The 16,841-nt window shown below is 40.4% G+C and overlaps 1 protein-coding gene across 1 annotated transcript in view; it reads left to right on the top strand.

Moving 5' to 3' along the window:
• The first annotated feature begins 6,622 nt into the window (after window positions 1–6,622).
• Window positions 6,623–16,841, top strand: part of SLC30A10 (solute carrier family 30 member 10) — a 32,726-nt gene continuing 22,507 nt past the window's right edge. The window contains exon 1 of the mRNA XM_045536022.1: window positions 6,623–7,073. Within this exon, the coding sequence (XP_045391978.1) occupies window positions 6,623–7,073 (451 nt within the window). The remainder of the gene's footprint in view (window positions 7,074–16,841) is intronic.

Below are 16,841 nucleotides of genomic sequence, written 5' to 3'. Positions count from 1 at the left end.
GTCATCCATGTTCATTTGGTCAGCAAAACATGTTTCTGTTACATCTAATGTCTCTTGGGTCTCCCCTTTCGTAGACCTCTAGATTGCCTTCAGACCTCGCTACCTCTTGTGCTGATTACTGTGATGTCCTTTAGTTTCCTCTCCAGGCCACTCCACATTTCCACAGTGTTTTTTTTTTCTATAACAGACAATTTATTAAAATATTTTTCTTCCCCTTAAAACCCTTTTGTGGTCCACCATCATTTACCAGGATAAAATTTAACCCCCTTAGACTAGTCCGGCTCAGTACCCATCCAGTTATTTTCTTCTGCCAATCCAGCATAGTCTTTTGCAACCTATCCATTTGGGATTTCCTGTAAACAACACATTTCCTGTCTCTGTCCTTTGCCTGTAGTGCCTTTTGTCCCTCATTTCTAGTCTACTTGGTAAATCTCTTATTTCAGGTCCCTGTTCCAATATGCTTTTCTGCTTGGTAGTGATAAATATTAATACACCAGTAGAGGGAAAAGACTTCAAAAAGGACTTGAATTTTGAGCTGTACTCTAAAGGATGAGTAGAATTGCAATAAATAGAGGAGGAAGGACATTCCAGGCAGAGGGACCAAGAGATGCAAAGGCACAAAAGTGTGTGGTATGTATGAGAACACTAAAGAACTGTTCTTAATGTTGGTAGGGAATTACCAATGGAGAGCAGATTAAATAGAGCGTGCTTTCAAGACTGATATTTGAGTATGTGTGTCACATACCTAGCTTAACGAGATCAACTGAAATATATGAGCCACATTTTTATACTCAGAACCATAATTTCCTATTGATTTATGGCAGTTCATAATGCTTTATCTTACTCTATCCTTAGTAACTATGTAAACTGCCTGTTTCTTCAGTTGTAAAATGGAGAGTCTAACACCTATCTCGTAGAGTTATTCTGCCTCATACAGTAAGATAGTTAGAACAATGCCCAGCACATACTGGTAAGAGCTATTGTTGGTTATAATTCTTCAGGGTCAACTGGAAGTAGCCCCTAATATATAGCTCTCTATATAGCTCTATATATAGTTACTTTAGCTACTAATTATTTTTCTGAAAACCAACATAAATGCTTTTAGCGGACAAGGGTTTTTGTTGTCAGTCCATGACAAAAGCTTAAAAGCTCTAGAGACTAATAACCACACATTTTGCCTAGCCACTGGCCATTTTGGAGAAGGTGGCCATCTCTGGTGCAAAGACAAATCCCCACTCTATTTTTTGAAACTTCAGATGTGTAGGACTAATCACAGCAAAGCTTGAAGTTTGCTGCTTTAAAGGAAGTCAGTATTTAAAGAAACTCTGTAGTGAGTAATTATGTTAAAGAAGGAATCCCTCACCCAAAATGTACCTCTTATAAATCGGCTTTTTTCTTAAATTGAGATTTAGCTAAATTATCAGGACTTTTTCAAAGTTCATACATCAAGAGTGGTGGTGCCTTTCATAAACCTGAATGCATACAATATACTTTAAGAAATGAGCACTATTTTACTTGTAGGTGACAGCTATAAACTAGCTGTACGACTGAGTCACAAAAGTGATTGTGTGCTTAGTGTTCATTACAGCAAAAACAAAGCAGGTCAAGACATATTTACAGCTGGCTCTGCTCACTGGGACAAGTGTACCTACACTACATCTTAGCAATTTCTAGGTCATCCATGGGAGTAGTATGTTTAAAATAGTTGTTCATTAAGCCAGTAACTCACATGAAGCCTTTATGAGAATTGGACGATAATGGCAGCTGATGGAATTCATTTGGAGAGGATTTGAGTCTTGAGATCAGCAGCCGCAGAACACTTACAAAGTGAGCAAGGAGGAAGGCATTTGGACCAGGGAGTGGATGGATCACCCCATTTACATCTGATTCTTGTTGTTAATAATAGTCATCTGCCATGTGTAACTATGGTGCTCGGGGGTTGTCAGTACCATCAAAAAGTTGGGGGAGGCAGCTACTACTATCCTGTTATTTTCAAACATAGCTTTGGCCCTTGGCTTGTCACTTTTACTATGTCTAGAAAATGCTAGCCATGTATTTAACAAATAAATGTGAATGTCTGTTCTGTGTACAGTGTCAGAGGATGCAGTAGTGAATAAAAAACATCAAACAGGATTTTTCCCATTTCCTTGAAATGGTTTGATTTGAGATGCAAAACCAATCAGTAGCAAAAAGGGAGATAGGCAATGAACTGGACTGAGCGTTGTTAGTAAGAGGCTATAGCCTTGGTGACCCTCACGAGGGCGTGAGATTATCCCCCATCACCAGCAGCAGCATGCTGAGAGCTTTCCTTCTGTAGTGGGGATGACAATACCTGGAGAATTAACCCTTCTCTGCCACACCCTTAGGCTTAAAATAACAGGAATAAACACATCTTTTTTTCTTGCGGTTCAGTAGGCGATGTTAAGCCAACGTCTTTGTTCAACTTTGCTGGAACGGATGAGAGTTTGGAACGTCAGTTTTACTGAAATGATACAAAAGATTTAGTTAAATAAATATCATGTAATGGGGATATTTCAAAATAAAGTATGTCACTAAAACCAAATTTTGTGATGAAGATACCTGTTGAATGAGGAACTTTAGAGGATACAGAAGCTGGAGACAATGGTGGTAATATCAGTATTACTTTGTATGTAGGTAAATAGGTAATTGTACTATGTTTCCCTCATTCATTCATTCACTCTCCTAGACAATTATTTCATACCTTTTTCTCCTCAAATGTCCCATGCTTCCCCTTTTTGATCATCCGTTGATCATCGTGATTTCTATTTCACTGAGAAGACAGAGGCAAGAAGAGTAGAAACGTTGGGACCTGCCACCCCGCATCCACCACGTGAAATGCCGTTGTCACTTCCAGTCCTCATTTTGCTGGCCCTCTCAGCGTTTGGCTCAGCTGATTCTCCCTCTTGGAAACACATTCTTTTTTGGCCTTCAGAACACTTCTCTCTCCTATTTTCCCTTTTCTCTCTCTGGTCCTTCCCTTTCACCTGTTCGTGTTTTCTTCCCTTTTCTGTCTCACACTTTCTGGTAACCTCATCCAGTCTCAGGGCTTTTAATACTAGATATTGTCAACTCCCAACGTCACATACTTCCAGCCTAAACCTCTCTCCTGAACTCCAGGCTCATTCAGCACCCTGCATGGCATTTCGACTAGGATGTCTAACGGACATACCAAACTGAACATCTTTTCGACCCCTCCTCCCAACGCTGCTCCTACAGCGGTCATTTCAGTCTTACCTTCATCTCACTTGCAACCCTGCTCTTCCAGGTCAAAACCCTAGTGGCATCCTGACATTTTATTTCTCTGATTCCTTCGCATCCAATTACTCAGAAAATGTTGACTCTAATTTCAAAGTATTTCCTGACAGGCCAGCGTCACGTGAATGTGACTTGTGCAGTTGTAGCGAGTGCCTGTTTTAATGCTGTGCTGTTGCTGTCTTGAAATTCTTTTTTTTTTCCCCCCTGAGAGAGAGTCTTGTTCTGTCGCCCAGGCTCAGGGTACAATGGGGTCATCATAGCTCACTGCAACCTCAAACTCCTGGGCTCAAGCGATCCTCCTGCTCAGCCTCCCGAGTAGCTGGGACTACAGCCATGCGCCATGGCTCCTGGCTAATTTTTCTGTTTTTAGTAGAGATGGGGTCTCACTCTTGCTCAGGCAGGTCTCAAACTCCTGAGCTCAAGCAACCCTCCCACTTCAGCCTCCCAGAGTGCTAGGATTACAGGCGTGAGCCACTGCACCCAGCCTTGTCTTGAAATTCTTAATAATTAAAAAAACTGCTTTGATTATGGTAAAATACACGTAACATAAAATTTACCATCTTAACCATTTTTAAGTGTACAGTTCAGTAGTGTTAAGTATATTCACATTATTGGGCAACCAGCTTCCAAAACTTTTTCATCTTGCAGCTGAAACTCTGTACCCATTAAACAACTGTCCCATGTCCCTCCCAAAACCCCTGACCACCATGATATTACCTTCTGTTTCTATGAATTTGAATTTGACTGTACAGACTTCCTAGAAATGGACTCATATGGTATTGTCTTTTTGTGACCAATTTAGCATAAGGCCCTCAAGGTTCATTTATGTTGTAGCATGCATTGGAATTTCCTTCCTTTTTGTAATAATACTCTGTTGTATGTATATCCTCCATTTGTTTATTCTTTGATCTATAGATGGACACTTGGGTTGCTTCTACCTCTCGACTATTGTAAATAGTGCTGCTAAGAACATGGGTGTACAAACATCTCTTTAGGGTCTTGCTTTCAGTTCTTTTGGACATATACTCAGAAGGGGAATTGCTAGACCATATGGCAATTCCATTTTTAATTTTTTGAGAAACTGCCATAGTGTTTTCCATAGCGTTTTCCATAGTGGCTATGCCATTTAAACAATCTTAATAATTTTTGAACTAGAGATTCTGCATTTTCATTTTGCAGTAGAACCTGTGAATTATGCAGCCAGTCCTACCGGGATGTTCCCACTTTCCACCTGGTCTAAGCCACAATCTTTTGTCTAGATTATTGCAATAGCCTCCTAATTGGTCTCTCTGCTTTCATGTAATCCCAACACATCCAGTGATTCTTTAAAAACACAAATTCGATCTCATTCTTCTGGTTCGATATTCTCCCATCTCAGGGCCCCACGTGGCCTTCCCCTTCCCCATCAGTTCTCTGGCTTTATTCCTGATTTCCCGTCTCCTCGGTTACTGCTCTCCAGCCCTGCTGGTCTCTTTGGTGTCCCTTGAACTCCTCATGCTCATTATTCTCTCTGCCTAGAAAGATCTTCCTTCACATCTCTGCATCACTCAGTTTCTTACCCCCTTCAGGTCTTTACTCAAAGAACATCTCAGCCAATTCTTCCCTGACCACTTTATTTAAAGTTACAACACATCCTGAAGCCAACATTTGCTTTTCCCTGCTTTGTTTCCATCATACTTATTACCATTTAACATTCAGTACATCTTATGGTTTATTTTATTAATTATCTGTCTGGCCCCCGTAGAATATAAGCCCCACAAGGGCAGGGAGTTCCAGAGCCTAGAACTCCATCTGGCATGTAGGCACTTAGTAAGTATTTCTTGCATGAATGGATCAATGAGACAGTCTTATAGCAATAATTTTCACAATCTGATTGTGTTAGAAGTCTAACTGTCACAATATTAACTGAATTGGAGATAAGGAAACTATTAGGGCTACTGTCTAAGTTGTCAGGTTTTAGTTAAAGTCAGCGTATTAGTCCAGGTTCGCCAGAAAAACAGAACCAACAGTATATATATAAAAAGAGATTTATTATAAGGAATTGGTTCCACGTAATTAAAAGGCTGAGAAGTCCCAAGATCAGTGGTGAGTCAGCAAGAAAGAGAGCTGATGGTGTAGTTCCAGTCCGAAGGCCCATAGGCTTGAGACCCAGAAGAGTCCACGTTGCAGTCTGAGTCCGAAGGTAGGAAAAAGCCCATGTCCCAGGTTGAAGGCAGCCAGGCAGGAGGGGTTGCCTGTTCGTGAGCCTTTTTGTTCTCTTCAGGCCCTTAACTGGTTTTAGGAGGCCGATCTGCCTCACCCAGTGTACTGATTCAAATGTTAATTTCATTCAGAAACAACTTCCGAGTCGCATCCAGAATGTCTTGGGTGTCATTAACCAAATGGCCAGTCAAGCTGACGTGTAAAATTTACCATCAGACTTTAGATTCAGAAAGAAGAAAAAAAGGTTGGGTACAATCATATTAGTCTATGTTTTTTTAAAAGATTGACAGTGGGCAGGCTACTCAAAACAGCAGAGGCCACTGCTGTTTTAGATATTCAGGAACTGATGAGCTTTTAGGCCTATAGTGTGTGGCAGATTATAAGATTTTAAGAAACAAAACCAAAAACTTCTTTGCATCAGTTAAATCATTTGTCTCTCTTCCTGAAACTAAGCAGGATTATGTCTTTAGCTCCTCCAGTTTAAAGGTTTTTTGTTTTTTTGTTTTTTTTCTGAACATGAGAAATGTTTTTCTTGTCTTATTTATGGAGAAAGTTTGGAAGTAGGGGATGCTTGTTTATTCTGGGTCAGTGGGCAAAGCAGTAGAAAAATCACCCTAGCTTTACCTTTGGCTTTTCACTTACTCTAATTCTGTGGTTTGGTGACCTCTAGAATAGTCCCTGTTTCATGCAGTAAATGGCATTCAAAACTATTTACACACCAGGTAGACAAGATGTAACTGTCGACGTCGGATGACCTGCTCCACCAGAGCTGTTACTGTGCACACCGAGAACAGGGAAGCTGGAAGCCCATGGCCTCTGATGGGCTTCCCCGTGGTTCAAGGACACAGGCGCTCTTGACTTCTATAATTAAACACACACAAACAAAAAATCCCTCATGTCCATATCTGAAGCCAGTGTCTTCCATTTCCATAAATCCCAGCTCACCCGACGTCCCTGGCTTAATTGCCCTTTAAACTGTTTTATGGCTTTATAGCAGCCTATAAAAAGTGATTTCCAAATATGACAGGCGCTGAAAGGCTGAAGAGGAGGATTATCCAGGACTTGTAATCGCTACATCTGTAACTGCTCCCCTACCAGCTCAGCCTTCACAGAGGAAGAAGAGCTGCCAGGGCACCGAGCCGCCATGGGGCGATACTCTGGAAGAAGCTTCCGTTTACTCCTCATGAGTGTCGTTAGCATCCTCCTTTTTGTGATGGAGCTTGTGATCGCCTACGTAGGTAACTCCCTGTCTTTGGCCTCCGATGCTTTTGCAGTGCTTTCCCACTTTGTGTCCATGATCATAGGTTTCTTTGGTGTAAGGGCCAGCAACATAAGACAGCACAGGAAGGGCACCTACGGCTTTCTGCGGGCGGACGTCGTGGGAGCCTTTGGCAACTCCGTGTTTGCCGTGGCGCTGATGTTCAGCATCCTGATCGAAGCCATCAAAAGGTACATTAATCCCCAGAAGACAGAGGCGCCCGTGCTGGTTCTCAGTGCTGGAATTATTGGCCTGTTCTTCAACGTCCTTAACTATGTCATCTTCTTGGACTGCTGTTACTGCACGGCACCCGGGCCCCAGGGAGACACAGAAACAGGTAAATAACTGCCCAGACAGTGATGGTCAATCTGATGAGAGTGCTGGCAGGTGCTATCTTAGGGGGCCTCTGATGGCGCCATCTAGAGAGGCCCCATGCATTGGGTCGGCCTCTTATCCCCATGATTTTACAGTAGATCTTTCTCAAGAACAGTTGCCTTCAGTCTGAAGTTCCAGGTAGGTCACTTTGAGGTTGGAAGGTCTTTAATTTTGCTCATGGGGAATGAAAAAGTCTGTCCAGACAGGTAGAGAGGGAGGGAGCAAAGGCACTAACTGTAGCCATAGAGAAAACAATTTGCAAGAAAGTGGATATGGCGATCTCCTTTGACTCACTGTTGTTTACCCAGCTGCGACATGACTATGTTTGAATTTCAGAATAATATTTTAATGTCTCCTTGAAATATGTTGAAAATACTAGATTACATAGCCAACCCACAAACAGCAAAGTATCAGATAATTGACTAGGCTGATAAATTTATAGGAATGTATTTAAAGAATGTTACATAAAATGGAGAAGGAAAGAAATAAAGAAGATGGTCTAGTAAACTTAGCTCTTTTTGGAATGGAAATGTTTGCACTTATTTATTGTGTGCATCTGTTCTATCTGAGGAAAAGGAAAACGATTTACATGTCAATCTTTAGGAGGGACTTAAGAGTGAGTACCAAACTCATTGGATCATCTGGCAAAAAATTGAATTAAATCTTAGAAGAGAACAATAAATCTACAAGATGCTTCTTTATTAGATGAGATCATGTCTCTTTAATTTATTGCCACAGAGGGATTTTTAAAAATATATGTCAAAAGGTTCTTACAGAAGAGAAATTTTCAGTGCTTCTTGTAGAAGGAATCCTGTAGCATGAATAGATTCAAATCAACAGGTTCAAGTCATGGTTCTAGCACAGGGCAGTAGGCAAAGTACTTCATCTCCCCTACGTCCCCTCCTGTAATGTGGAAGTAGTAAGGACTATGCAATGCTAAGTATTAATATTTAGTACTTCATAGACACTTGATAAATAGTAATCATTGTTTTTGAAAAAAATCACAATGCAACCTTTGAATTATGCATTAATCTGATATCACTTAATTCTAATAGCTCATATGGATTTTAAGAAATTTCAAATTTTTCCTTATTTGATGCTGATGAGTTTTCTCTCATGAGTAGGGCCAATATATATTAATAACTGAGTCTGGGGGCCCCAGAGGCTAAGTCTGCATTGTTTCTTTCATTCCGTTTGTCTTTGCTACCATTATCAATTATGCCAGCTGGATCCAGTCCTTGATCCTATCTCTGTCTTAATTTTCCTGTTGGTAGAATGTGTGTTGTGGGAGCACCTATAGTATGTGCTAAATATAAAAATGAAGAAGAAACTAGATTCTAGATTTTTATTTGATTTAATGAATCAGTCTGGGCCTCATCTCTTATAAAAGACAATTCTTTGTTCACTTGAGACTCTATGCCTTGGTTACATCAGTCATCTTGTGAAAATTATTACTTGAGGTTCCAGATCAAAAAATTCACATATTTGATATAAGACAAATATATATATACACACACATATATACATACATACATATTATTGCTAGGTATACATTTATAGGAAGGGAGGTGATTTCAAATGATTAGTGTTGACAATGGAAATGTCACCAATACCAAACTTACCATTATATTTTCGGTTGTCCCATAACAGTTCTAATTTTGCCTTTATTCTTGACATATTTGCCTTCGTGTAATAAAAACAATTTAGGCAAATGGTTTAACTCTGACCAACATGAAAATTGGTACACAACCATAGTCCTGTTTTTACTAATTGAATTATTATTGGATAGATCTTAATTCAGCTCTTATTTAGGAAGCAGTGCTTTCCAGTGTTTATGTCCATACTGAGTTAATGGCAAGAGGCTTAAAACAAATCATTTACACTGACCATATGGGTTTCTATTGGCTTAATTTCAGGGTATCTATCTTCTTTTCAACCGTTTGATTGCTATATAGTATTCTACTTTATTTCTTATTTCCTTTTTTTTTCCACTTGAGACAATAATAAAACAGCAAATAGTATTTTACTTTAAATAACTAAGTATAGTGATAGTAGTTTGCACATATGGTTAATGCTTTAAGATTCATGCTCTAGGTTACCGTTATTATTTTGGCAGCCTGTAGTATTGTTAAATTCTTCTATGAGAAATTTTAGAGTGTTTAAAACCTTCAAGTGATTTTAGGATAGATACTTAGCTTGTTAACATTTATATCTCGAGTTATGTATTTATCATTTTTTTCTAAATCATTCATTTTGATATTCTTCCCATCACCCAAATGATTTTAAAGAAAAGAGTAAATTTTGGGGTCAGATGAATTTCATAAATTGACATCAACCCAATATTAATTGGCTCACATTTCCAGAAGAAATGTGATTAGTCCATACATACTAATTGATAATAGCAGTTATCATCTGTGAATGGGGAAAAAGATTCTTGACTTCAAAAGATTCAACCTAAACTTATGAAAAAGAATTTCTCTACTTCTTGAACCTTATTTAGGGTGTAGCACTTTGAATTCCTGTAAACTAAACAACTGCTGTTACCTCCTGGCTTAGTGATCAGATCCGCAGTCCATCACGTCTTTTGTGGAATTTGTAGCTAAGGAGAACTTTTTACTTACCGAGCCTTCAGTTTCCTCTGGTTCTGTAGGTCTTTTACTTTTTCTGCTTACTTGTCTGGTGTAGAAATTGAATCAGTTACATTTGACATTTGAGATCGTAGAAAAGTAAAAAGTAATCAAGACCACTAACTTTAAATTAAATATAAGCAGAACAGACTGTATACCTAACTAAGACTTTAAACTTCCTGGGATTCATGGAATAAGTTATGCTGGAGAATCAGACATAGAGAACCAGGAATTTTTAAAAACCTGGGAGAAAAGAATGTCTGTAAGATTGAGCTGAGCTGAGGGAGCCTGGAAGCCTTAGAGCAAGATCTAGCCCATGTGAGGCCATCCCTGACATGAAAAGGTACGAGAAAGTTCAGGTGATGGTGGAGCCAGTATTTTTGGCTAATGTGAAAGGCAAAGTGAAAAAAGTAAAAAAATTAAAAAAAAGCATTTAGAAGAAAACAGGGTCAGGTGCAGTGGCTCACTCCTATAATACTAGCACTTTGGAAAGCCATGGTGGGAGGATTGCTTGAGGCCAGGAGTTCCAGATCAGCCTGAGCAAGAGCGAGACCCCATCTCTACAAAAAAAATGGAAACATTAGCCAAACGAGTGGTGCACATCTGTAGCCCCAGCTACCTGGGAGACTAAAGCAGGAGGATCACTTGGGCCCAGGAGGTTGAGGTTTGAGGTTGCAGTAAACTATGATGACACCACTGCACTCTAGCCAGGGTAACAGAGTGAGACTGTCTCAAAAAAAAAAAAAGAAAGAAAAGAAAAGAAAAGAAAAGGAAAAGAAAAGAAAAGGAACAAAAACATAAGTTTAAAGTCCAAAATGTTGATAGCCCTATGTGTGAATATGTTTGGGGGAGGGAAGTGGGGGAAAGGGCGAAGGGGTGAAAACAACACGTAGATCCAGATCCCAGGAAATAACGCGTCTCCAGCTACTTTCTTTCTCTAGACTTAGGGACTAAATTTGCTTGGTTAACATTTTTTCCTTTTCCTTGTTCACTTTATCTGATTTTCCTTGACTTTCACATTATCTTTTCTGTTTGAATTTTAATTTTTTTTTTCAGGCCTAAGTTTTCTTTAGAATTTAACTGCTAGAACTCTCTGTGCCCTGAGCTGCACTGGCACAGATCCCTTGCTGTACATCAGCCTTTGCTTTAAGCTAAAGGTCATTTCGTGCAGCTCCCTCTTCCAGCATGAGGGCTTCTGCTCTAGTTTTGCATCTTTTTCTGTCCAGGCTATGTCATTTATAAATGATAAATTTATATCTGAAATATTTATTTTAATTTTTTTTTTAACAAAATGCCTTTTCTCTAAACTTAAGTTAATTTTATTTTTATTCCAAATTGTGCTCGCTTGCTGTCTCTCTCTCTCTCTCTGTTTCTCACAACTACCCCCTGGCACTATGTTCCTCCAACCAGTAAGAGGCAGTGACAGCACAGCTGTCCGCAGGGTTCATTGTTGCGGAACTTAACACACTGCTGATAGTTGCTCTTGCAGGCTTCCAGTGAACATTCAGTGTTATGGCCTGGTGGGGGCTTCTCACGCAGACAGATCTGCAGACACTGGAAACAAGTCGATTTCCTTTTCTTTTAGAGCAAATTTTATCCAGAGACAAACAAAGTAGGCAAGGCTCTGAGAGTTTGGGAGAGGCAAAGAGGAATTTGCTGCCTCTTCCCTGGTAGCAAATACTACCGAGTAAATAAGATATCAGAAACTGCACAGTTGAAGGCAGCTTTTCAAACTGGAAAAGGGAAGGTTTTCTAGGCATAGGTTACTGGAGTTCTCTTTCTAGATTAGACGCAGGATCATAAAGATTGGGAATTTGTAATAATTATTAAATAATTTTAAGAAGGATGATGCTTAATTCCCAGAAGCTGTTATTTTGCAGTTTGACCATATCTGACACGAGCGTTGTTTTCCAAGCACCCCCATTGGGTTCTGATCAATTAACTTCCACATGAGGATTCAGTGATAAGAACACACACACATATCACAGATCACAGTATCTATCCCATAGCAGATGCCTGATAAATTCCCTTATGTCTCTTTCTATATGTTCCTGACAACTTGCTTTAACCCCTCACCTCTTTTGTCGCCCGGTGAAGGGGTTCTGGATCAGTTATGGGGAGTGAATAAGAAAGATTAAAGAAAGATTGAAAAATAGGTGCTGTTTCACATTTGTGAAATCAAATTTAACTGAAGAGAAAAAGGAAATAAAGAGACCAGCTTCTCGTTCTCAGCCACTTTTTTTCCTAATGTGCAGACGCTGCTATGCCTAATACCTGAAGTTAAATGTTAATGAAAAAGAAGTTTTCATTGATATCTGTGAGTTGTCAGGCACTATAAGAATATAGAGAGAATAGTTACAACATCATATCAATACATTTGTAGAACTGTATGTTTTGCAACATAGCTAGAGAGAATACTTGCTATTTCCATTTTTCAGACAAGAAAACAGAGGTTCAGTGACAAGTCTATAATCATACAGCTAGTTAACAGAAGGATACAAAGAAATTAAAACACTGAGGCTAGGCCCTTAATTAAGGACCCTACTCTACTTACCCTACTTGGCCAACAAAAAAAATTATGGACAGTGAAAAATTATCTGGAAAGAATCACAAAAGAGCATATGAAAAAGTGCAAATGAATATGCCATAAATTGAATCCTAACTCCAGCAGCTGAGTGACCGCCAGTAAGTTACTTAAACTTTCTAAACCTTAGTTCCTTCATCTATAAAGTGGGTAATACCAGTTTCATAAGGATGCAATTATATTGTGTGTAAAGTGCTCGATACAACATTTGGCATCCACTGAATACTCAATAAATGGTAATGATGGTGGTAAATGGTAATGATGGTGGATAGTGATTGCGCAAGGGCTGAAGAAACAAGGAATCCATGAAATAAATATTAGTAAGATCCCTCTGCAGACAAGTGCCTTGCTTTATTTCACAACCACAAACCGCCAGCCCACCTTATCCTTGGCCAACACTACTGTAATTGTTAGTCACACATATGATCAAAGTAGATCCATCACCATTCCTACAAACCCTACAAAACACACGCCTTACCAATGAGAGGTTAGTAGCATGCCTTGTGGGATGAACCAGAACCATTGACCAGTAATTAAAAAATACATGTTCTGGAACTTCTTCCCTCATGCCCTGGATCTGATACTGGAAAAGATACTTAACCACTTTAAGCCTCATCTCAGGCATCATTACACCTATTCTAAAGCTTCTCTGTGCTTTTCTTTTGATAAATAATAATATCTTCATGATGTGTTATTTTTCAAAGGGCTCTTGGAAATGTTGGTTTCCTCCTCTTATTTATTTATTTATTTATTTATTTTGCATTTTATGATGCCCAGGTAAGCTTCCTCACCTTTAAGTGCTCAAGATAGCATTTTGTAGAAGGGCATTACTTCTATTTTTTAAATTATATACTTTAAATTGCTTTAATGATAATAAAATCTTAATATGTCACTCATTAAAAGAATATAAATGTGGCTTGTATACTAGGCGGTTGTTTCCAAATTGCAGGCAAAGAAACTGAGGCATCAAGTGTTTTATGGCTAATTCAAAGTAGATGTTAGAGCCGGACTTTGTTTTACCACACCTGTCTTCTGCTAAATGATGCTTTGCCTTTTAAACCTTTCCTTGCAGTCCCGTCTATGGAGTAATGATATCCCTACTTTCCTTGTGGAGAAGCTTAATTTTCCAGAAAGGTGGGGTGAAAATAAGCTTATTGTTTTGGTTTTCTTATTGGCCAGAAGATGTAGACAGTATATTTATTATTTGTTGCCTCCTTCTTGCTCTTTTGTTGGAGACAATAGTCATTGTGGCTTTTTAAAAACATTATTGACAACTGTCTCTGATGATTATGACATACACCAGTTTTTCATCATCTACTAGGCAGTTTTTGATGAGGGGCAGTAAGAAGAAGAGACTCATTCTCCTTAAAGTGTCTTCTAAGCTGAGCATGGTGTGGTGTGCCTATAGTCTCAGCTACTTGGGAGGCTGAGTGGGAGGATCACTTGAGCCCAGGAGTTCAAGGTAGCAGTGAGCTATGATGACGCCACTGCACTCCAGCCTGAGTGACAGAGCAAGACCTCATCTCTTAAAAGAAAATAAAAGTCTTCTATAGTCCAATAGTCCATGTCCTGACATTTATTTTCTATATCTGACTAGGTGTCTTGATAGAATTTTGAGGAAGTAATTTTTGTTAAAGTACACACACACACACACACACACACACACACACACATTTGTTCTTCATCTGCCATGACATTTCAAAAATGTATCAGCCCAATAGGAAAAAAAAAATGATCCTTAAATCAGGTCCATGAGAAGTAAGGGCTGGTTCCTTACAGAAGAACAGCAGAGATGTCAGTTTGAAGGAGGAACTGGCTAGATGGTCCATCCGTATTCTGTAGAATTCTTTACCTGACGAAACTGCCTTGAGGTTTATGCAAGACAGAGAAGAGGGGAACTAGCAACTAGTTCTACAGATGCTGACCAGAGTCAACTGAGGACATTGCTGGGACTTCAGGGGGCCAATCAATAACATCACCCATAAATTCCGAAATAAGGGATAAAAGATAGTCAGATAGCAATATAAATAGTAGCTTCGTTTTTGATAAAAGCAAGTTATTGACTTCTCTGAACCTCAGTTTTCTCCTGTTAAAATGAAGACACAGTCATATGTAACTTTTTTACTTGTTCTGAGGCAAACATCAGGTTAATTAGGGTACCCAGTTTCCCTACCTGGTAAACACATGGTATCCTTTCCTGGCGAGTGACATTTAAAACATCCCTGCCTCCTTGCAGAGTTTAGAAATTTGCAGCAATGACATCGTAGGCTCCAGATTTGATTTGTGATACTTTTCCTTCCCAATCAGCCTGTGAAAGACATGGGAGAGTGAGAGAATAAGAAAACAAGAGAGAGGAAGGAAGGAAAGAAGGAAGAAGGGAAGGAAAGAAGCTCCTGAATGCCACTGTTACCTGAAGCCCTTGCTTCAGCCTCTGTCTACACTCACGGCTGCCACTGCTGTAGCTCCAGAACTGAGCAGCTCAAGCTTGTGAATCCTACTTCCTAATCCTGAAATCCTGCTGCCCTCTTGCTCCCACATTTGTTTCAGTCTGAAGTTTGGCCTTAGCAGATCCCTGAGCAGAAGTTGTTTTGAACTTTTTTTTTTTTTTTTTTTTGAGACAGGGTCTCGTTCTGTCTCCTAGACAGAGTGCAGTGGCGTCATCGTAGCTCACTGCAGCCTCGAACTCCTGGGCTTAAGCGATCCTCCCACCTCAGCCTCCCGAGTAGCTGGGACTACAGGCATGTGCCACCACGCCCGGCTAAGTTTTAAAAGTTTTTATAGAAATGGAGTCTCACTATGTTGCCCAGGCTGGTCTCCAACTCCTGGCCTCAAACAGTCCTTCTGCTTGGGCCTCCCAAAGTGCTGATTACAGGCGTGAGCCACTGTGCCCGGCCCTGTTTTGAACGTTGGGAGCTTGTCCTGTTGCTCCTGCTTTATGCTCCTCTAAACATTATCTTTCCACGGCTTTTGAATGCTGCAAGCACATCATTCTACTTAGTCTTTTGTTCTAAAGTCTGGGACGTGCTTCTGGTGTGTCCCCTCGGTCCCCACCCCTGGTGTGTTCTTTCTCCTCTCAGGAAGGCGCAGTGACGGTTTCACGGGGTGCTTAAGTGGGTCCCTTTCCTTTTCCACCACATGCAACGCTGGCGTTTTTGTTGGACTTTCTTCCTTTTACTTTGTCATTGTTTTCTAGGTCAGACGTTTGTTTTCCAAACAGATTTCTTTTTCTCATCGCAGTGAGAGAAATGAAGTCAGCATTTTATGGGTCTGCCAAAAGCAACTGTTGTCCAAACAAATCTTCTCCAACCTCACCTCTCTGAGTTCGATAATCTCACTCAAAAGGCATTTTCCAATTAAACCAAAAATCTAATCTGAGACCTGGACTCAAACTGTCATTGTCCTGTCTAGATCCCCTCCAGTATGTCTCGTCCTCCCGTGCCTGTCCTCAGAATCCTAACTCTTGTTTCTTAACCTGTTCACTCAGGACATGGGAAACACACACCCCACAATAACTGTTTTGCTTTGAAGCTCATGTAATAAAACCTTAAACATTCTACGTGAATCTTCACGGGCTTCTCCTCTCAAATTTTCTAGACCTTTTGTATGGCTGCCCCAATCTTCACATGGTGGTTCTGCCTTCCAGTTGTTGTATAACAAACCAGTCCAAATTGAGTGGCATAAAACAACAATCACTTTTATTCTACTCAGGGATTCTGTGGTCTAGAATTTAGACAGGACACAGTGGGAACAGCCTGTCTGCTTTCACGATGTCTGAGGCCTCAGATGAGAAGACTCAGAGACTGGGGCTGGCTTGATGGCTGGAAGCTGAGTCGCTTGGAGGCTCATTTACTCATAAGTCTGGTGCCTAGGCTGGAAGGTGTCGCTGTTGAGGACTGCCGGCTGGACCACCTACACGTGACCTCGCCGTGTGGCTTGGCTCCCTCACACTCGTGTGGCTTCAGGACATCGTGCACGGTGGCTCAGGGTTTCAAGCATGAGTGTTCCATCACACAGGGCAGACGCTTCATTGCCTTTTCTGACTCAGCGTTAGAATCGATGGATGACAGGCAAGTGATGAGACAGAAGGGGTGCCAAGCCTGTAGACCCCACCTCTGGATGGAGGAAGCATCAAAGTCACTCTGTAGAGGAACATGTGGAATAGGATATATGGCTGTGGCTATCTTTGGAAAAACCAATCTGCATGGTTTTCCTGGTGGCAACAATTCACATCATTTCCACATGCAAAATACACTCACCCCTCCCTAAGAGCCCTAACATTTCAGCCCATATGGAATCAGCTCCATGTCCAGGACCTTGTGACCTTAAACAGGCCCAGGGGAACGAGGCTCCTCCGGTGCAGCTCCCTGAGTATCTTCACCTCAATTTGAAGATCTGTGAACTAAAGAGACACATGACCTGCCCTCCACACATCCAACACACAACGAGGTTTCAGGTACAGGGTAATGCCGTATTCTCCTGTTGCATTTATTTTGGGCAGTATTCACAGCTTTGAGATGGT

Source organism: Lemur catta, chromosome 23 (assembly GCF_020740605.2).
Source record: "Lemur catta isolate mLemCat1 chromosome 23, mLemCat1.pri, whole genome shotgun sequence".
Taxonomy (NCBI): Eukaryota; Metazoa; Chordata; class Mammalia; order Primates; family Lemuridae; genus Lemur; species Lemur catta.
The sequence above is the reverse complement of the archived record's forward strand: the minus strand, read 5'-3'. Positions and strand labels throughout refer to the sequence as shown.